This window comes from Caloenas nicobarica, chromosome 18 (assembly GCF_036013445.1).
Source record: "Caloenas nicobarica isolate bCalNic1 chromosome 18, bCalNic1.hap1, whole genome shotgun sequence".
NCBI classification, from domain to species: Eukaryota; Metazoa; Chordata; class Aves; order Columbiformes; family Columbidae; genus Caloenas; species Caloenas nicobarica.
In genome coordinates this window covers 2,966,997-2,989,803 of record NC_088262.1, presented here as the reverse complement: position 1 = coordinate 2,989,803, position 22,807 = coordinate 2,966,997, and the positions used below count along the sequence as shown (strand labels likewise).

General features: G+C 37.1%; 1 protein-coding gene across 3 annotated transcripts in view; it reads left to right on the top strand.

Moving 5' to 3' along the window:
• CEP112 (centrosomal protein 112) overlaps positions 1–22,807 on the top strand; it is a 147,909-nt gene that overhangs the window by 3,506 nt on the left and 121,596 nt on the right. For all 3 annotated transcript variants that reach the window (XM_065648055.1, XM_065648054.1, XM_065648056.1), the window contains 4 exons: positions 6,208–6,304; positions 8,595–8,669; positions 15,989–16,036; positions 16,177–16,254. In XM_065648055.1, coding sequence (XP_065504127.1) covers positions 6,208–6,304; positions 8,595–8,669; positions 15,989–16,036; positions 16,177–16,254 — 298 coding nt within the window. The remainder of the gene's footprint in view (positions 1–6,207; positions 6,305–8,594; positions 8,670–15,988; positions 16,037–16,176; positions 16,255–22,807) is intronic.

Here is a 22,807-nt window from a genome sequence, read left to right as displayed (position 1 = left end):
CTTCCTCTTTCTGTTACGGACACTTGACATGGAGAATCAATAGGCCAAACTGATAGTTTGAGAAATTTAGCGGTAACTGAAGAAAGGACTTTATAGTGATTTGGATGGGTGGTTACTGTGGGGCATCCATGAATTGCACAAAGAGCCTGTTTTGCTAGTGTAGAAATAATTACAGTCTGCTTCTTTGCACCATTATCTCTGCTCATGTTAATAGTTGGCATATAGTTGGTGACATACTCGAGACTTCGAAAGTAAATAATGGCTGTTGTTGTGACATTCTAAATATCTGTCAACTAAGCTGGCACTCTGGTTATGTTTTTCAGACCTCAGATATTACGCTGGCAAAGCACAGTGGTCACAAGGCAAGAGACAGAATTCATACAAAATTTCTTAACTGGGAGAGGAAAGCACAGACAGATGTGGACAGGCAGTAAGGAAGAAGTGATGTGGTTAAAAAAATGCATAGATGGCCTGAAAGTCTTCTGCAGATTTTTTTATAAAATAGATCAAAACACTTGCTGTCCCCTTGGAGTTCTTGTACAGTCCTGTTTTCAGCATGATGTATAGATGTATGGAACCTGGGAAGTGGTATTGAGTGATGAAGCTGAGGTGGATTAATCTTTGCTGTTTCTATACAGTTCAAAATAAAAGGAATGTGCAGTAAGCAAGTGACAAAAAATGTGGGAAAGTAAACATGTAACATTAAAAGTTGTAGTCTAAGGTCATAATGCTGAAAGACGCTTTTATATCAAATAGCTTTAATGGCTTCTTTTCTGTAGAGAATAGAAATATAAGCAAGCATACAGGTGATAGATTTAAAGGATGTTGTATTATTGTTGCTCAGTTTTTTTAGAGGAATTCCTGCAGATAAGCCAGCTATCTTTTTGTGAGCATCTTAGTTCTTATTAAACACTTATCTTGTGTTTCATCATGACTTCTTTATGAAATAGCAAGATTTCTTTATATTTCCTGTTAGCTTCATAAATCTTATATTACAGAAGCTCAGACTGGACCAGCTATACTTGTTAAAACTTATGAGGCTAAAAATTAAAGCTGCTGCCTGGGGGATGCTCTGCCATGTGTGGGGAAGAATTGTTTGCAATGGCTCCATCCTTGTCTGAACAATCTCTGAGTTTGACTTAAACTGTTTTGATTTACATCATGCTGTCTGCTACAAATCCATGTGCTTTGTTGGTCACTAGCACCCCCTATGCCCAGATCCTGCACGTTTGTCATTAGGATAATGCAAACATTTCAGTATTGCGTCTTTCCAGCTGTACAGCAGAATTATGAGTATCTGTAGCAGCATCTTGCAATGGCAGTCCATTGCACCGTCTGTTTTTGCAGGAGCCAGTAAACTGAAGCCGCATCCTTAGTTCTGATCAGACAGGTATAGAGTCGTTTACAGAGCAGGTAAAGGGATGGAATGTGTCAGGTCATTAATGATTGTTTTCCTGTCGCAGTATTGAAGGTGTGCCAGGCTGGTCGGTTGGACACTGTTGAAAGTCACAGGCTTATTCCCTGTCCTATTTTTTGTGAATCCTGGGTAAATTTTATTTTAATCTACATTCTGTTCTTAAATACTTACTTTCTGGTTTTTCTTATGCAGTGCAACTTTGCACTGATTATGAAGATCTATGTTGCTTTTTTTTTAACATGGCTACATTTCAGCCATGAATGGAATTGCTTCTTGTTTGCTTGTTTTCAAGTGTAGTTGATATTTAAACTCTCTGAAAGCCTTGTTGAAAAGAAGCACTTCTAGAGATAGGATGTGCATATTATTCAAAACTCAGCAAGCTCTGTACAAGAGGAAGTCAGTATTTGCTCTACTTCTTTGTGAAACTTCCTGTTTCGTTTCAAAGCGTTACGAATATGCTCTCAGGTTTTGTTTCAGAAGTCTAATGCTTTTTTAATGGGTTCGCTTATATTTTTCATAAGGGGTTCATTTTCAAAAGCTGTTCATTTTTTAGACACACTGATGTTTGTTATATATCACAGCGCCCAGTCTTGCATTTTTAAATTTTTTTAGCCGTAATTTGGATAGATGACAAACAGGCACTCTTGCAATTTAAATCACGTCAAGGTTGAGTATCTTGAAACTTTTATGTATCCATTGACTATGTGTAATTCTAAAAGTCATTTAAGAAGTTGCACTTAGGACTGATGCATCTCCTGTTTCTGAGTCCTGCAGTGTTAATGCTGGGGGGTTTTCTGGTTGCTTTACACTCAAATGCTCTGATGTGAACCTGTGGTTTTGACAGCAAACTTGTGGGTTAAGAAACAAAGGTGGAGAAGAGAGAAATTGGCAGCTGTGTTCCCACGTTACTGCTTTAGGCTTGGTCTTATAAAGAACCATTGGGTAGAGCTGTCCACATAGCCTCAATTAAAAAATTTAGGTTTGACCTAATGAAAACAAGGAAAGTATTATGCTTTTGAAATGCTTTTTAAGAGCTGAGCTAAATCTGTGTTAGACGGCGTTGTGCCAGGTCCGGATACCCGGTGTAGATCTGACCAGATTATGTTGGTCGCGTGGAGTGGCACCATCGCAATAAAGTGTCACTCTGGGTATTGGGAGCAATAAAGTGATATCAACAGAGCTCTCTGCTGTTAGCCCACATCTAGAATATTGATATCTCTGCAAGGCCGTATTTGCTGCTTGACAACACACGGAATTCCTCTGAATTCTTTACTCGTTCTGTCAGCTGGGGTGTTACTTGAGTGGGATGAGGCCACATACTCCTCCCTCTGCACCCAGCTGCCGCCGTCCCTGTTTGAGGAAGGCTGAGGTTCAGTTTGTCTATCTCCTCCCTGTACTCTTTGCCATACTTCTATGTCTTCGCTACCTGGATTATCATAGAATATTGGAAATCTGACCCCTTTTCCCATTCAGTATCAGAACCTAAGACTCAGCTTGGTCTGGCAAAGTTCCCTAAAATGAGGGCGGGGTAGTGAAGCTTTATTTCATTTACTTTTTATTTATTGTCCTGTGGGACTGTACCAATACCTACATTGGTGATGAACAGATGGTTCCCAAGGTTCTCTGGAGACCTGTATTGCATTTTATTTTGTGCCAGGTGAAGCAAGTAAATGTGATGGAATAAGTTACTGGTGTAGAAAAATCTGGAAGTAAAACTTTAGCTGTGTAGACATGGCTCTGCTAATGGGAGTACTAATAGCAAGAACGGAGCTGTGTCTAAGGAAATCTGAACTTGTGTTGGCAATTAAACATTTTGATAACTCTGATTGCATAAATGAATCTTCATAGCAATGAGAAACTTACGTTAAATGTAGGAGTTATGCAGGAAGAAATACTGAAGGTAAATATTTCAGCTGTTATGTTTTGTGGAAATAGACACATGTAAATAAGTATTAAATAAGATATGTCGAGGTGTTAGCTATATTTAACATAAAGATCACTTCTTTCTTTGTATTTTGAATCGACTATCAATGCAAGTAAGGATGTGAAGTATTAAGTATTTCTGGAACGTGCAGATTGTGGAGAGCCCCAGCAGATGGTGATCTTGTTCTGTTATACTCGTCTCTCCACTCAGAATGTGCATTAGGAAAACTGGATCCATAGACCTGTAATACATGCACTTGGATGAAAATTTGCATTCCAACCCTGATGAAATTCTTAGAGAGAATACAACAATTTCTTGGGGCAAAATAGATAATGTCAGTGAGAATTTTTTGAGTATTTTTTTTAATGTTTATCTCAAGAGTCTCTCCTTTGAAATAAGTAAACAAGTGGGAAAGTTCTTTTCATAGTTATTTTTACCTTGCAATATACTTAATCTGTGTATGAAGATTTTGTCTTTTCTATAAGAAGTTGTGTATCTGGCTAAATAAAAAATAGACAAACCTTACTTGCAAACTAGGGTGTAAATGAAGAAGACCAAGCCAACTGGTGCTAGAAAGGTGCATCTTTATTTCGAAACGTAAAATAATTGGTTTTAGGAATGTGAAGTCTGGTTTGAACAAAAACCTTGTCTTTCTGACTCCATAGGAAAATTCCCGTATGTTTATAGATTATGACTGACAAACATTGTTAAATATCAGTGTGTAGCTATGTTGTACCAGGAGGAACCAGTGAGTTTCCCTTACTTTGTTCCTAGTAGGAATTATTTACTAATCTCCTTTATTAGCAGCAAATTGCTTCCTTCTCGCATCCTAGCTCTGTTTTGGCTGGAGCAGGAGGTCACAGGGCTGGTGTCAGGACTCTGACCATTCTCCACTCACCTGCCATGGGAGGAAAAAGCAATAATCCTGTGATTTCTGGGGCCTGACTCACGTTAGAAGGCTGGAAAAGGGAGTGAACGGGAGTATACGCTTGATATGAGCAAAACTCTGGTCCATCCTTAATTGTCTTCTCCAATTTTCTTTATAGAATCAAGTAAAGCAACTTTGTTTTCAGATCATCTTCAAAATAGCAAATACAGAACTAAGAATATATCTAGACTTCTTTCCCCCATTTTGTCAATTTAAAAATATCACTGGTAGCTTGGGTTGGTTTGAATATTTATTGGTATTCCTTAATCTCTTAATGATAGGGGCATGAATTCTGTTTTCTCTCATTTTAAACAATTGGGACTATATTGAATTGTTAGGTAACCTGATATTGTTCAGAAAAGAAATCTGATAAAAGTGCAGGTTTACTGATGGGCAAAGATTTGTCTCCTTTTAATGAACGATAATTTTGCGTCAAATGAAATCGTGGTAAGAAATCCATGATTTGGAATGCTAAAGACAGTCGTATTATATTTCTTTTCATCTTTTTTTACCTCGACATCTTTGCTTATCTAAACCATTTACTGCTTTGGAACTGTAACTCTGCATCCGCGTGTGTTGTGGGTATTTATTGGTGCTGGAAGGGAAGGGACGTTCCCACTTGTGATATTTCGCTGTTCCCCGTTGGTTCGATGAAAACCGGGGCCCTGTGCTTCAGGAAGAATTTCTGTGTTTGTCTTCCTAGAAGTGACGAGTTTACATTGTACATCCAACAGTTGTCTTTCTGTTCACAAACACTTAATTTGTCTCAGTGTCTTTTTGGCATTGCTTACTGTCTAATTTGCTGCTGGATGGAAAGAATGAAAGGTATTTTAATGGGCTGACTTGATTTTAATACAGTGTCGCTAGTCATTGTGAAGGTGAATGGACTAAAGGGAGTTTTGCATTACTTTAATATGTGTGTGTTTGAGAGTGCTGAAGGGTGTTTTGGATCTTTTGCTGTATCAACCTATCTAATAAAGTCATATCGTTTTCATTTTACTTTCTGGCAGGCCGTTCTTTTCTTTCGCTATTCTGTAATTGAGAAAGCTCTGTAGACCAGGTGAAGATGATCTTCACGTATCTGCTATTCTTAATTTCCTTTTGTTCAAATGCTTGATTTATGGCTAAATCTCTTTAAAAAAAAAAAAAAAAAAAAGAACCCTGTCCACTTTTTTTTTTCTGTACCGGACTGTCCTTATTCAAGCTGCACTTGTGTCCTGTCTTGCACGCCTTTCTTTACCGTCCCCCTATATATACACCACTTGAGTCCATAACATAGAGCTGAAATGCAATGTGACTAATACAGTCTTTATGACTTGTTCTTTGACATGTTACTCTCCACCCCGGCCTTTCATGTCATTGCTTTTCTATTGAGCTGTGCATGTAGTTCTTGCCCTTGCCTTTGGGTTTGTGTATTATATGAAGATATACCTTGATCTAACCTCATATTTTTTTGATCTTCCCAAAGTCTTCTCCCCTATGACACAGCCAGCCATCACCTTCATTCCTTTTTCTTCCCCGAGTTGCTGGATTTTATCCTGTGCTGTCTCATATGTATAGTAATTTTTGTTTCAAAACCATTCTCTTAGATCAGCCTTCTCAGTTAACTTAAATTTATAGTAAAAACCTGTTGGGAGATGTTTGGTCACGTAGTAACTGAAAAAATGCAAAGAACACTTTTTAATATACTGTGATGTACACACTATTTCTGGTATTTTTGTTGGTGTGGGTTTTTTGGCTATTTTTAAGTGGAATGCTTAAAGCTTTTGTTCACCTGTAACAATACATTTTTTTCATTCTACTATTTTTGATCTTTACATCTTGACAAGTATTTTCTCTCGTGTATTTTAAAAGATTTTAAGATTAGCATCCTTTGTGTGCCGCAAGTTGTTGAAAATTAATTCTTCTCTTTCTGTTTACTCTTTTGGTTAAAAACAGGGAAAGATTCAAGTACAATGAGAAGCCAGCATTAAGATCCCATTCGATGAGTCCTCCTCACCGGACAGATGAAGATAATCTAACCACACCATGCTCTGTAAGATGCTTTTTGTCCTAAAACTTGCTCTAGTTTCAATGAGTCGTTTTTGTCTATCCCCGTAAAGCTGTTATTTCTAATTGCGTGAGTCGTGATCCCTGTGTACAAGTGCAGACGTCTGGGAAGGAGCGATAGGGAAGACTAAAGCTCATCAAAATCTGCCCTCTGCAAGTGCAGGGGAAAAGAATTTCTTGTAGGATGCTCTCAATCCATCCTAATGGTTGACCTCTGTTTAGTCAAGTGTGTTTCATGTCTGCTGCATTGTTTTCCCTGGGCTTGGCACACTGACTGTACTGACATCATCTTGTATTTTGCAATAGGAGATTAAAGAAAGTTGCTTAGTTGGCTTTGGCTGTGTGTAATGATGGCTGACCTCTGAAAGAGCGAATTTTGGACAGTTTGTTTTATCAAACTTTCCACAACTAGCATTACAGCTCAGGGAAGGACACTAAACAGACTTCATGTAAAACCCTCTTAATCCAAAATGTTTAATGATACTGCATGTAGAATTGCAAGAATTTAAATTGAAAATTGCTCCTGCAAATACATGTTACCAGCTAGGATGTTGTTTTCCTTCGTGAATGTGTTCTGTAGCCTTGTAGTGTCCAGTTTCCTGCGGTTCCTTCCCCATAACCAGTGCATCTATAAGAGTTCATTCCTCCATGGAATACTGAATTTGCCATATGTACATTGTAGGTCTGCACACGCCTATTTTTTTTTTTTTTTAATTGTGTCAGAGGAACAGTGTGGAAAGATTGCAGCTACAAGTGGGCTGTGAGCAATTCATATAGACTGTTATTATTTTCTTTACTGGGCAGTCAAGAGCTTACGAGGGCATGAAGTGCAAGTGGGATAAACTGGAAGCGTGGTTCTGGGGTGTATCTTTCTAAATAATTTGTGTTCTGCTGTCCATTTAGAATAGAGGACTAGCAAGGGGATGCTTTATCATGGCAGCCAACAAGTGGTCTGTGGGCAAAAATTGGATGTCTCTGCTCTAGGCTCTGGTATGAATGTACTTTTGTGTGTGTTGATTGTATGTATACAAATGTAATTTAAAAAAGAAATGCCAGAATAAAAATAATAAAAAACCCAACAGATGCTGGATTTACTAAATTTCTCCTTATTGGTTTCCTGTTTGTTTTACTTGACTTAAAGAAATATTTCTTATGGAGCATCTATTGTAAAGAAAAGGATTTCCTTCAGTTGAAATCTGGATTTGAGCCTTTAAAGCGTTTTGTTGTTTTGTTTGGTTTTGGTGCTTTTTGTTCCTGGCTCTGCCACAAGCTCCCAGGGCAGTGTTGGGCAAATCACTGCACTTCATTGTTCTTTAGCTCCACATTCTGGATTCTGCTATGATTACAGCTTTAAAAGGGCCTTTAAGTGAAATAATCCACTCTTGCTTTGCCAAACAGTTTGATGAACATTTGGCTCGCTGGAACAAATAGTATCTTGTTCTGCTGTCAGTGCCGCACAGATGTTCTGGCATAATTCAGGTCCAGGTAGAGGAACAGGGAGTCTTTTAAGAAACATTAAGAGCTGCCTCAACCAAGTGTTGATTAACTGAAGTCAAAGCTCCATTCACTGTATGTTCATAATGAACGAGCAGGCTTAAAGAAGAGCTGCTTGCACGCCAATACACAAACTTCTTGCTAACAAAACTCAACGAGACAAAGTAAATTTGACACATTAAATACAATCAGTACTTACCGTTGTCCTACAGGAAAAACTGAAAGACGTAACCTTGAGGAACAATAACTAGAGCCCTTACTGAGTGGTAGAAATTCTGCAAAGAGGAGCCTGAGCCTTGAGCTGGGCAGCAGCTACTCCATCCTCTGCCTTTGCAGCTCTGTAACTATCCCTGCCTTGCTGTGGTTTCCTTCAATTATTATTATTATTATTTTTATTTGGAGGCTGGTCAGGTGATCTCTGAATTCTGGATTAGCCACATAAAAGGTACTGTGGAGACAGCTCCTTTCTGTGATAAATACGCTGCCTGAAGAATGGAGTGTTTTGGGTTTTGTTTAGTAAACTCACCCTTTATATAGGAGGGCATTGCCTTGGAAATAAATAAAATAAAGAACAACATCAAAGTGAGGAGGCAGGTTAATTTATCCTCTGAATTCCTTTCTTAGCACAGTATCCTACTATTTAGTTTAAAGCTGTCAGAGGTATCATGGCACTGTTAGGAAGTGCACTGTAGACATGGCCAAGTCTGATGAGCAGCTTTTTTCTTAATGTTGTGTATCTGCCAGCTCTTCTGATATTTTGTTTTACTTTTTTTGTGTTCCAGGAGCATCACCATAAAAAAGCCATGTCTTTGGATGACAGTGACCTTGAAGCACGTCTCAATAGTTGGAATCTTGGGGTAAAATGAATAGATTTGATTAATAAATATTTGATTAATATTTGCATAAGCACTTAATTTTATTAAGATCACTTTTATTTTAATTAAGAAGGGTATTTTTTTTTTCTTTTACATTTTCTGCTTGTTCTCACAGGTTGAAAGCTCATTCAGTTGTGTTTGGAAAGAGGGCAGCTGAACTTAGGAGGGATGAGAGCTAATTTCTAATGAAATACATCAGCTTTGTCATTTTAAAAATAATGTGTTTTCATGTCGGTTTAATCAGTTACCAAATAATCATTATTCTTCCTACACTATTATCAGCCCAGAGGGATATGACAGCATTTAAAAATCTTGGCATTTACACTCAGTGTTTTTGCATTGCTGGCTAAGTTCGCTTCAGTAAAGACATAGATGGTAAGAGAGAATGTGAGCTTCTGTTGTGCCGTTCTTGGTGTTTCTCTTGCTGTTTGGGGGCCTGTTCACATTCCAAATGCAAATTCCTTCCTTGCTTTACTGCTGAGAGAGGAGGAAGTTCTTGCCCTTCAGACAATGCAGGAGCCACCCGACTGTTTTCTCTAAACTGAAGGTGGAGATCAGTGAAAATATGAGTCTGGGCGCATGGTATTGCTTCTTGGAGCTCCTTGTCTTTTACAGAGTAAAACAAGAGAAATTTCTAGCACTTCCAGACTTGGACGAATATATTTTTCAGGAATTGTAGTTTTGTAAAGTGGGGAGAGTGGATCTCTGGAAAGCTTTTCAGTATCTGTCAACTCCAATTTGCAGAAGTGTGATGCAGCTGTCTGAAAACAAATGTGCAAGCAGCCACTTGCAGATTTTGGATATTTAGGCTGTATAAATACCTAGATTATATGAACAGATAGTTGTAATACATTGAGCTTTTAAAGCTGCTTTAAGGGGGAACTTGCTAATGGCCATTTTACAAATTGTTCCAATTGATGCTGACAAAGAATCTCTTTATATCCAGCATTTTTATATCATTTTTGATCTGCCTGCTTGCTTATCTCTTTAATTTTATTTGCTTTTTATTTCTTTTTCTAATTGAAATTCCAGTTTGCAACCATGTTGTGTTGATAATGGATGGTTATTAAACTATGATGATCCTCCACTGATATACGAGCTCTCTTGGATAACAAATTGGCAACCGTGACACATAAATCAATTTTTCAAGTCTTCTCTCCTGGGATGGTAATTAAACAAGTCGCTAATGAGAAACTTTGATTGCCTGATAAGGCTTGTTGGGAGTTACCTGACAGAGAGGATTGGAGGTTGTAAAAGGAGGTCTGGAAGTGGTTGCTGTGGAACAGAGTTTCCCTGCTATGGATTGTGGCCTCCAATGGGTTCTTAAGGGGTCAGGAAGGTTCAAGTAGAGTTTCATAGTTTAGGAAGAATATGTAATTATTAAAAATGAAAAAAAAAAGCTTACTAAATGATGGCAGCACTTCAGAATCTGTAAGGTTTGAGTGTAAGGTGTGGCTGCTATTATTTGTAAGTTTGGGTGGGGTTGTTTTTGAGTTTTATTTGTATGTAAAGGAATAAATGGCAAACCAGCGTTGCTGGTCTCGCAAACAATGTGTCCTTCTGGACATTTTTCCTGCAATGATGGGGACAAAGCTGATCCTGGGAATTCTGGACAAGTCCTTATACAAGGATTTTTCTCAGTAACAATACTTGAAATTTTAGGAAGCTATTCCTATTTCAAGCGAGTATAGTTGGAGAATATGCTTCTATTCAGGAATCTGCAAATATCTAGGTAGGTGTTTTCCATAAAGATGAGAACAGCTTCGCATCTTCCAGCTGCAAGTTCATGCTCAGCCTTCACTGTTACAGGAGAGGTTTGTCTTGGTTATAATAACCACTTATAAACCGTTAATTTCTTCTTACCCTCATCTTTTTGGGCTTCTGCTTCTTTGATATATTATAAATGTCCTCTTCTTCAAAGGTCATGTATTTTTAAGGTCACATGCTGAATGTGAATTCGCTTTATGATATGCCTACATCAGTGGCTGCTATTTTTTATTATTCTTATTAAAAATACTGTGAAAAGTTTTGGGAAATAATTTTATGATTACGAAGCAGAGAGGTCAAAGCTTAACAGACGGTATTGTGGAGGCTTCAGATGTTTGTTATTAGTCATAATAACATTTTCTACACAACAAGTAAGACTGTTGCATTACTTTGTTAATATTGTTGTCTCATGAGGAATAAAAGAATTTTTCCATTTGCCTTACAGCATTCCTGATTACCAAACGTTTATTGTTCAAGTTCTTTACATTCTAGTCATGCATAGGTAAATGTTTAAAAAAAAAAAAGTTGAGTTTTGATGGTGATAAATTTGCCTTTTAAACATGGAATACTAATACAAACTAATTTTAAATATGTTATAAAAATGTGTTTTTCTTTGCACTTATTGACTCTTATCTAAACTGATGTGGGGCCTATCATTTATTAAGTGTTCATGCCTTGAAGTTGCATTTGCAATGTAGACAAGAAATCCTTTTGTTGCTGTTTGAAGGCAAAAGTTTCAGAGGCAGGAGTTCAGACAAATGCACGTAATCTTTGGTCATGTTGTTTCTTTGAGCTTTCTTTGTCATTCTTTAGCTATTTTAGAACATAATAAAAAATCCCGCAGCTATTTTATTTTATTGACAGCTCTCAAACTTCTACAGGTCGTTGCAAACTTAGTACGCTTCAGAGATGGAACATCCTCACCTTCCCTTTAGTTATGTCTCAAAAATAATTAAATACTGTGAAATATAGGTAGTGTCAGGAAAAGAAACTTGCTGGATAATGGAATTAAACTTGCGCTCTCTTTTTTTCTTACCTCGTGTAGTTGTGAAGCTCTTTAGATTGTAGACAAACACAGTTTTTGGATATAAAATTTTAGTTACATGAGGAGCAACAATGAATTAAGCCACTGTATATTCTTACCTGACCTGCTCTGTGTATGTTTTTCATGGTACTTCTTATACGTTTTCATTTGTCACTGAATTGTAGCAAATTTTGAGTGTGACAAAGCAACTCGTTTAAACATCCCAGGAAATTCAGCACTTCAGGTAGAAAGCACACAAAGAGATTGTACCCTGGGGAAATAGCAAAGGGCTTTTTAATCAGGGACAACATAATTTTTCATCATTGGAATTGAGCCAGGAGAATTAACTCTCTAGCTTTTCCCACAAGTGATGTGGGATCCTCAATACCAAGAACCTGGACACTCAGGTCTTGCCCTGAAGAATTTATCGTGGGAAATGTTATTGCCTAATAAAAGTTGAAGAGGGCTTAGACCAAAGAAATTCCGCGGTCGGTGGCTCGCATTATGTTCTTCTTTCTGGGAGAAATTATATATACACAGGGTTAAATAGATGTAAGAATAGAGAATTCTTGGGTGGCTGCAGCAGGAGTCTGTGTTGTGCTGGTTCTGTGGACTTGGCTCCCATCTGCCTCTGTCTTTCCAGCCTAGTTAAGCTCAACCATTTCTGTACAAACCATTTGATTATCTTTTGTTTGGTTTCTTAGTCTGTCTGCTTACTATAAACATACCTACTGTATATGTTGTGGTGTTGGAGGGCAGCAACGCTGCAAAAACTTTCCCACAGTGAACTCCAAGCGGTGGTGTGACTTCAAAAACCCAGTCCAGCTCCCATGCTGACAAACAATCTCCTTGTGCTTTAATGTCCTTCCACTAAGACTGCAGCAGCAGCATTAAAGTGAACTTCCCTGCGAATTATGATGTTAGATAAGAATGTCCTTACTCAAATTTCCTGAAGCTACTCAGCAGTTCTTTCTGCAGGGAACATGCTGGCTGGCTGGGTTTGTGAGATTAAAGTAAGAACTTAGGGCAAGGTTCAGTTTAGTTGTTTACCATTTCAAAATCTTAAGTGTTCTTAACTCTTTCATGTGTGTTTTTTCCATCCTTGTTTTGAAAACAATCGCATTTTGTCTTTGAAGAAGCTTAGGGGGGAATGTACAACAAGCCTGCTGATGTAAATGTGATTTTTTTTTTTTTTTTTTTGCTTTTTTTCCCCTCTGAATCTTAATATATACAAGATACCTTCTGACTGTTGCTGAACCGTAATGAGCTGCAGTTGTGCATTGTTGAAGATCAGTATACCTTGATCAACATCTTCCAACCAACAAAATGTGACTTCGGGAGGTGTAGAATGAAAGCATAATGTTAATGTTGTCATCGTCGTGGTATTTACTGTGTCCAAGGAGCAGAAGCCCTGGTAGAAGTTGCTGGTCTGTGGCAGATCCAGAGCCCGTGCGCAGTTTTCAGCCTGAGGGTGAAATATGGTTGATGTCCCAAGGATGAGGCTTGTGGAAGTTCTTGGTGCTCCAAGTTGTGCTTTTTCTGCACCGTCCTTGATTCTGGGGAAACCGTTTCAGCTCGTTTTACTGCTTCTGTTGATGTCTCGCTCATGGCTTGCATTGGTAGCTTGCAAATGGTGTACTTCAAAAATGTTTAGTTTTGACCACTTTATATAGAAATGGAACACGTTAAAGTTAAAAATTATGGCTAATTTACCTCAAATTAAGTTTTGGCATCTGTGTTTCTATGCAGATTTCTGCCATGCGTTTTTCAGTTTAGGAGGATAAGTATATTTTCATAAAGTAGATGATTTCTGTGAAGCGATGGGAATCTCTTCATGGGGATGCGATGATCCAAAGCCTGCCCAGCTCTGGTTCATAAGGACTTGAGGGCTGGAAGGTGACCGCCAGTCCTCACAAATTCAAATAATGGTTTGTTGTCTGTCTGACTGCCTAACAGAACCGGAGAATCCAAAATCTTTTCTACAAAGAAATTCAAAATGCCATTTTTTGTTAAGAAGTGGTATTTACAAATTAGAGTTCAATTCTAGTTCAAATAAAGATGTCTTTCATGATGACATTTATTTGGTTCATACTCTTAAAAAAGCATGTGATTTACGGTTCTTCTCATGGCAGCTCTTCAGTTTCATACATATGTATTTTGGTTTGTCTCTGACCTTTTGCTTATTATTTTTAAATTTGCATGTTTCTCATAAATACAAGCTTTTTTCTTTTTTGGGCATTCTTTTATTGTGATATTCCCTCTTTAATGTGGTCTAATTTTGAGAACAAGAAGTTTTGCAGAAGACCAGCATGAAAAGAATGAATGTTGAGAAATTAAATGTTTACAGATCAGTTTAAGTGGATATAATCCACAACAAGTAACAAAGTGGGAACATTTAACTTCAAAGCACATATGGCTGCTGTTACAAAATCAAAAAAGGCGAGACTTAGGCCATGCAAATATTAGAGACACATTTTCCTTCTTTCTCGTAAACAAGTAGGATATACCTTGTAGTTTGGGCTTGGAATGAAGACTGTAAGCAGCTTAATTTCATGGTCAGATAAAGTATTTGAGTTAATTTTAAATATTCACAAGAATTTTTAGCGTTAAAAAAGCAAAAGTAAAGGGGGTTTGCATTGATTTTTGTGCAAGAGAGGGAGCTTGTGGAAAATAATTAAGCCTTTGAAATCAGGATCTTACCCTTCTCTAAATTCCCAGGTGCTGGGGCGGCTCTCGGTGGCGTCTGCTCCCGTTTCTGGAGCCAGAGCCAGGATCTGCCTTGAACTTCAGGACAAAAAGATTTTCCTGCTTTGGAATTTCTGTACTTTTAATTTCCATCTCTCTCTTAATTTATTTTTTTTTCCCCCCACTGTTATTTGTCTGTGGTTAGTGCGCCATGATGTTCTCGCTCCTGTGTTCCTCTCCTCACCAGTTCTCCTCTTCTGTGTTCAGAATTATTGATTTTTTTTTTTTTTTTTAATTCACTAGGTGCACATGAGATTCCTTCATTCATTAATGTCTACCCATGTGTTTTGCATGCCAGTCATTGTGGCATATTTTAAAAAAAAAAAAGACATCAAGCAAATCCTGAAATAAAAACAACCCAGGATGCTTTATATGAAATAAAATGTGTCTGTTTTAGTAAACTCTGTGACAATAAAAATATATGGGTTATTTGTTGAATTATTGTTTTTTATATGCTTTCAGCTATGGTATTAAAATAATACTACAGTATAATATATATAATAATGCTATTCCTTGAAATCGAGTTTGTGTGAAACCTGCTAATATCAACTACTACTTCTGGGTGAAATATGACGACTCTTCAAGAACATATAGAAATCCTACATAACCTTTTAGGCCAGGAAATGAATGATCCTGTATCAAATTGAAATTTCAGAGGGATTAATCCTGTTTTTCACTGATAAATTCAACACACACATTTATTTAATAATGCTGGAGAAAGTGCAAGCATTTGATATATTTGCCATGCCTCATAGATCAACTTAATCTTTTTTTTGGGGAAAAAAAAGAGTCTAATTGTTGTGAGATGTGTATTGCAATCACATTCATATTCCAAATCTCGCTGCTGCATTTTACAAGGTTATACCCTTGAAAGCTTTTCCTGGGTATTTTGCGTTCTCTGTGATGTGATGTTTGAGAAAATTAAAAAGATATAACTGCGTGATAGAGGAAGTGGGTTGTGAACAATGTGTTGTATTCGGTTCTTAAAAATAGTGATGGAAAGAGCTGCTTTAATTATACAGTACTGTTAATGAATTATTTCCTTATGTTTTGTCTCTATGACTTACATATGTGGGTATAATTTCAATGCTGTCTAGTTTTTTGAAAACACTAGATTAAAATCATTGTGATCTGTGAATTTATTGTAGCTTTGCACTGATTTAAATGAAAGTTTATCCAATAAAGCTGGAAATCTATTGTAAGCTATGTATTTAGCTGCCAAATTCTTTTCAAAATTGCATTGGCAGAATTTTTACAACCACAAGTGTTTGGGAAAAAAAAAAAAAAAAGATGCAATTTTGGATCCATTTGCATTAGGAGACACTAAAATCTTGAAACTTGCTGGTTAGGTCATGTCCAACAAAATGTTATGAAGATTTTCTATGACTTATGAATTATGTTATTAGACCTGTGCATTCTGATGAGTGATTTTCTTAGATCGTTGAAATGTTGTAAAGGAGAAAGAATTATGCACAGGAAAATTATTTGTGTGTTGCTTCTGGGTTACTGCCATGTGTCTAGACACACTATTGTTTTGGTGATTTGCAGATTAATTATATTTTAATAGATAATCAAGTTCTTAAATCCATCCTGTTGTTGTTCTCCTGAGCGATACAGTTACTGCATTAGGTGTGCGCTCACTGATAGGGATTTCCTTACAAAGTACGCACCCAAAAGCTTGAATATTTGGAGATATTTCTTAGTGATTGTAAGATATAATAAGCCATTGCTGACGTGATTGCTTTTTCTCTAACTTGTTTTTCAGTTAGAAAATCCAAGATACTTGCGGGAGAAACCGATGCCAATGTCTTTGGTAGGTGTTTACATTGCCTTGATATTTCATAAGGGCAAACAGACATGTTTAATATTTGTCATTTCTGGTGAGGGTTGATGTTACTTGGAGTTACTGCTTTGAGCTTGATAAGTTGGTTTGAACTTCCTCTCATTCAACAGATGACACCGAAAACTGGCCTAGGAAAAAGCAGCACTTTTCGTGATGAACAGGCGCTATTTCGAATGCATGAAAAAGAGGTAAGGTTCTTTTTAGAAAAAGAAAATGGCACCTAAATTAGTAAATTAGTGTTTTTTCTTTGGAAACTGGATATTCACAAAGCAGTTTGTTATAGCAGAAAAATCTCATGTAAGAGAATTTTTGCTGAAGTGTCAGGGCTTTTCATTAAGTACTTAATGTATTTCCCAATCACGTAAGGACTAAAAGACTTTCTGAACACATTTAGTGTTCCTTTGAAGGAATTTTTAGTGTAGGAGAGTTTGATTTCTAGGAATTTTCCAAACTACCCTTTAACAGAAGCACTGGAACCTTTGATTTAGTGAAGATTTTTGTCTACAGATCCACACCTTTTTTCTACTAGGACCTACGTTATTTCTATATTTGCATTCTCTAGCTCCAATCCTCTTTTATTCATATGGGTTTCTCTATTATTTCTTTTGAACACTGTTAATTGGTGAGATTACTGTCGAAGTTTGCCTGTCTCATTCTCTCATACCATGTTACTCTGTACATGTACAAAAGTAAAGTTTTGTGGTCATTTTTACCTTGTCCACGGCCTGATATTTTTTGTCATAAGCTGCTCAGTTTATTTAAAACGTCAGTCATGAGATAACTCTGAAATAAACTCTGGTTAGCACATAAATAATTCAGATTCTTCTGAAACCATGTAAGTGCTACCTCTCTCTTTTTTTTTTTTTTTTTTTTTGGAAAGTCAGTGAATCAGTGATCTGGTGGAGCAGACTTCAGGGAAGGAAATCCGACAGATTCGGAAAATTATTAAAAAAACCCCGAACAAACTCTTGCCTTTCACTTACTCTGCTCCCGTCTAATATTGCCTCTTCTTTTGTATTGACAATATTCAAACCGCCGTTGCCTCGAAATGGGACAAGGTTTCATACATGTGAGAACAGACCAAAAAATAAATAAATCAAAAGCACAATGTTGTCATTTAAATAATATTTTCAAATTAAATAAACAGGAATGCATGCCGAGTAGCTACGTAAAATACTCAGCGAATACTTCGCTGGTTCAGTGGAAAAATCCATTAAACCACACAGTAAAAATCCAGGACTCTTTGCTAACGGTACTTGACTGTGCGCTGGTTTAAACTGGAAAGGTTATAGACAGTATTTCACAATCACCATGTGTGTGCTGTTAAGTAGAAAACTTAAATGTGTTTTCATCTTATTTTGATTGTGAAGCTCAATTAAGAATAAAGCCTTTTCATTAATAGAATGTAAATGTATTTACAGAAAACTAGTGCTGTACAAATGACTTTGGGTAAACTTTTAACTGTTTTCAACTTCTTTGTAGTCGAATGGGAGCACATAAAATAGGATAACTGTGGTTTTTTGCTTTTAACCTTTAGACCTTTGTTCGTAAACCATTCCTGCACCTGTTTCGACTCTGTAATACTAAACACATGGCCAGTTTCAATGATAACCACATCACAGATTTCTGAAAATGTGAATATCATCAGGCAGTGGTTTTTAGTCATATTTTCCCCAAATACTTCTGACATGGATTAAACTGTTTGGGAAACTGTCATTACTGAAAAAACACGGGTTCGAGCAAGGAAGATGCAACAAAACAGGAATATAACAGTTTTCAGCAGTACAGCACAACAGAACAGATGGCCTGACTGCCTCGCTTGATAAATAGGGAAAAGCTCCCTTTGAACTTCACCTTCAGCCATCCTGCATGCCAGCCAGCACCCCGCGGGGCAGGGGGGGAAAGAAAAGGTTCTTATTTGTGAATTTTCAGAAAAACAGAACCAACACCACCGCTAAGATATGGCTTTGAAATTATTCTGGAATTGAGAAACAAATTTAGCTATGCCAATAAAATATGAAGTTTTGTTAACTGTTCTCAGACAACTAGTTGGAGTCGATGATCCCTGTGGGTCCCTTCCAACTGAGAGCGTTTTCTGATTCCAGTTTATTTGGTGTATCCCTACTGTGCTCCTGTCACTTCTCCAGTTTGATTTTTTTTGGAAATCCAGTGGTAAAGTCTGGGAGAGTTTTCCAGAGGATACAGAATGACCTGCAGGAGAATTTCCAGCCATTTGTTTTGTGGAATGAGGACTGAGGAAGAGAGAACTGCCTGGGGAAAAGGAGAGATGAGCTGGGGAGGGAACGAGATCTTAAAGTGTAGAGAATAGGAAAAAGATATTTTTCCCCCTGAAAATGCGTTTTCATGGACTGAGGACCAGAAGTAAGACGAAAAGAAAGAGAGGGTCGTTTGTTTTTGATTTTTTTTGTTAAAATATATTCAAGAATTATACATTTAAAATGCAGCCTTTTAAAAAAAGCTATTTGGAACCTTTATGTTTGTAATCTTTATGTCTTTCTCTTGTCTGTGAATGAGCACTCCTATTTCTTGCATGACACAAATTGTGTTTATAAAGACCATCAAACCATGTGTATAGTTTTACTGCACCAAAAGTGTTGGGCTCTAGTGATATATTTACGTTGAGATAAAATCAGCGTATTGCAGTGATGATGTTATAGTTAAGTCTTGGTCTGGCTAAAGGCGTTCTGAGTTGAAGATGTTGAAAGCAGCAGATTTACTGTGCTTCTCACTTATTTGGCAAGAGGTTATAACTTGAAATGGAGAGAATTGCATAAGGGCTCTGATTTAGATTTTCCCCAAAAGGAGACATACATAAGATGTGGAGGAAAGAGAAGGCAGGAAGGAAAGTAAGTTGTAGAACTTGGGAGAGAGAGTGAATAATACTTGCTGGTGTTATTACAGAAAAGAGGTGGGGTTTTAGGAGAAAAAACAAAACCCAACCAACCAAAAAAAGCTCTCTTGAAGATAAAGATGTGTCCCTGCAGTTAGAAGATGGTGATGAGAGAGCATTGTCCTTTTGGTTTTCGTTGCTTCCTCTTAATTGTTCTGTTCTACGGCAAAGTATTTAAATACATCAGTTAAATGTTTCATGCATGCCAAATTAAAAGCAATAAATAAAACTAATATGGAGACAGCATCCTAAAAGAAGGACTCTTGTAACTAAACTAAGCCTTTACCAATGCAAAATTAACATTGTTGTGCTTTTAGCTACATCATGAGTGTGATATTTTTTCCATATTGAAAACAGATATTTCGTTCATATCTTCCAAGAATGGTAACAAAATACATCAGTATTGTTCTCTTGGATAATATAATGAAACGAAAGTGTTTGAGCGCTCGTGTGTGTGCGCCTCTAGAGTTTAAATCCGCTCGGTAGGTGGGTACAGATACATCTGGGTGTGGAGCTGGGGATCCCAATGAGCTGAAGGAGCCGATGGGCGTCTCGGGAGACTGGGGATCCTGTTCATGCTCTTTAAGCTCAGAGATATTTACTAATAATAGGAGGAGGGTGTTTTTGATGGACTTCCTGAAAACATTTGAGATGCAAACACATCTGTAGGTAGGCCTAGAACTAGCAAGAACTGGAGCTTTCTGTGTTGGAATTTTCTTTGTTCAGCTCCCTCTGTTCTTTACGTCCACTTCTGTTCCTTTACTGTTCCCCTTCTTTTGTCGTCCTGTTCATCCGGCACCGCCCAAGTCATACTTCTGCTCATAAACCTCTTGTTGTTTTCCAAGAGGTGAAAATAGTTAAGATTTTTAATTCTGGTGAATATTCTGGTGAAAATGTAGGAATTCATGTTGAATTCTGTTCACACAAGTGCGGCCCATAAGAAGGGGCACGAAAATGCAAAAAAGGCAGATAAGACATAATTATTGCTTTCATCTCAATTTTAACTTCTTTCTTGTGACAACTTGGTTCTGAAAATACTGTTTTATTCCTCTGAAAATTGTTCCAATCAGTGTGTATTGCAACTTGGAATATTCCCTGATTCATTTGAATTTTCTCCTTTTGTCTCCAAACCCGATGTCTATTTTGGATGCGGTGCCTGATTTATATTGAGAATTGAGTTGTCAACTGATTCTCACCCCCAAGTTATCGTTCTGAATAGTAATCTGTTAGTTCATGTGTAAAAACACAGCGATCCTTGACTTCTGTGAACATGATTCCTGGCTGATTAATGTCCTGTTCCTGAGGACACGTGTGAGTTGTCCATTGTGTTCCTGTGAGGAAATCGCATCCTGTCTCGCTTTGATAACTCTTCAGAACGCAATGTAATAAACCCCAAACCTTATTTTATTGCTGGAGTGGTCTGAGGCAAACAGTGTATGTCAGGATGAGACATGTTTTCATAAACTAACTTGTGATTTATAATTCTTGATACTAATTGGTCTGGTCGTGGAGATATATATTACATGTGCTTTTTTTTTTTTTTCAGTAGTTTGTGAACTATGTCTTTAATTATTGCACATATGTGCTGGAGACATTGAGAAAGATCAAAGAGGTAGGTTAGCAATTCAAACTGGTGTTTTAACCAGTAGAATGTCCAGATGGTTGCCAAGCAGCTGGGAATTAATCTTTAGCTGCATGATTAATCTCTACCTCAAAGCATCTCACTTTTTTTAAGTTTTGAATTTTTTTTTTTTTTTTTTGCATGTATAGATCCTGGTCTTTAAGGGAGAAAAGACATTGACTAGAAAAAGTAGGGACTGTACACTGTTCTTCCTGCATGTCACAATTGTGAAATAAAGGCAGGAGCTGTTGGAAATTCAATGCTGAAATGCAACACATGAAAAATAAGGAGTAACACTGGGGAAAAAACTGTAAGTGGTGTTGACTTGGTGTATACAGACTCATTTGCATCTCTGGACTCCTAGAATTATATGAAGTTTTCAAGTAGCATCTACTATTTTATTCAGATTTTACTGACTCCCTTTAAAATCCGTATGATTTCTGGATGTTCACACGGTTCGACTGGGTTCGATTTTCAGTGCTGGCAACTGAAGATGCAGTTTGTTGCATTTCTGAGCCGTCTCTTATGAAATTGCCCCTAAGTTATTACCACTTATAAACTTGCTCAGTTGCTAAACATATTTTGAATGGTTTTGGTACTTACTGATGTCAGAGTCTCTACTACTAGCAGCAGAGATATTTCTCATGTATGGAAGTCAGACACTTGCTGCTCCAAGTGATGCTGTTTAGTATGTTGTGCTGTAGCGCTACTTTGCATGCCATGTTTATTAGCTAAATAAACCAACTTCTAGAGTAAAAATATCATTTCAAGTGCTTACAGTTGCAGGGATACAAAGCTGTATGCTTTTCTCCCAATTCCCACCACCCCCAACTTGGAAATCTATGAAAAATACATTGTTCTCATTTGAAAGAGACTAATGACATTTACATATGAATAAGAACAATTGTCCATTCAATTATTTTTCTGTATACAGCAAATGGGTATTAATGTTCAGTGTCATTTAAAAAAAAAAAATCAGACTCTTGTTGGTGGGGAGAGCTGGTATGATTTGATTTAGGACAAAGCCTTTCATTTTTAGTGGCTATAAAAATGGGGCGATGTCATGTTAATTTTTCACTTAAGTGAATATCTAGTTTCTCTTCAAAGAGGCCCCAGTAAAAATGTTGTAACTGGAAGTAGCAGTGGTAGTGGTTTTAAGTAGTAAAGATAGGGAGAAGGTTAGGTATTGGGAGAGAAGCATAAATGTTTGTTAGGCCAAATAATATAGTCCAGATCATAAACATAGACTTTAGTGGAGAGACCTTTGAATCTGGGCAAAATGCCATGTTTATAAAAGATCTTTTTACATTCCAATTTCTGACTTGCATGTTTTACTTATTTGATACCGCTGCTCTTTCAGTCTGTCTCTGGCTTGTCCAGACTGGAAGCTCTTTGCAATGGAGACTTTGCAAGACCTTTATTTCACCTTAGGAATTGCATTGGATAAAAATATTGATGATATTCAATGCAGAATTTGGAGTAGTTAATGTATCTGCTGTTTCAAAATGTAGTTATAACTTTTTTTTTTTTAATTTGTGTGACACTCAGAGGATGAGCACAAACGTCAGGAGAAAAACCCGATGTTGATGTGAATCCCAGATGGAGAACCTGCTTTTATTGTGTGGAGTGTTCCACTAGCAAAAATATTATTTATAACTTTAATTTATAGGATTTGTTCTTAAATTCTAGCAGAGCTGTGGAAATGTCAATCAAGTAATACCAGCTTGGTGGCAAAACTCCACGCCACCATCCCTCAATAAGGGATGTTAATTGTGATGTGATATACACTATTCCAAATTACTGTTGTCTGAAGTTGGCATTTATTGTATATAATAAATCTTGAATGTTTTGCAAGTACGGTATCTGCTGCCTTGCCATGCCTCTATACTTTAAAACACTGTATAAATTGTCGATATTTATTTTTTTTAACCTTGGAAGAGAATATTGTGTAAACACGATTCAGTAGAAAGTTCTAGTTGTTTGTTGGTTTTTTTTAAGAACCTTTTTCTTCCATGAAAATATCAAAGCTTTGTATTGTGCACTGATTTCTTTTAGCAGCTGCATAACACCAAGACAAATAAGTTTTGTCATATATTGTAAGATACACAAGTCATTGTTCTCCATTGTTAGTTCTTACTTTGAAGTTCTCATTTATTGTTTACATCCTTCTCCCCCTTCCTCGCTTCCTCCCTCCCTCCCCCATATATTC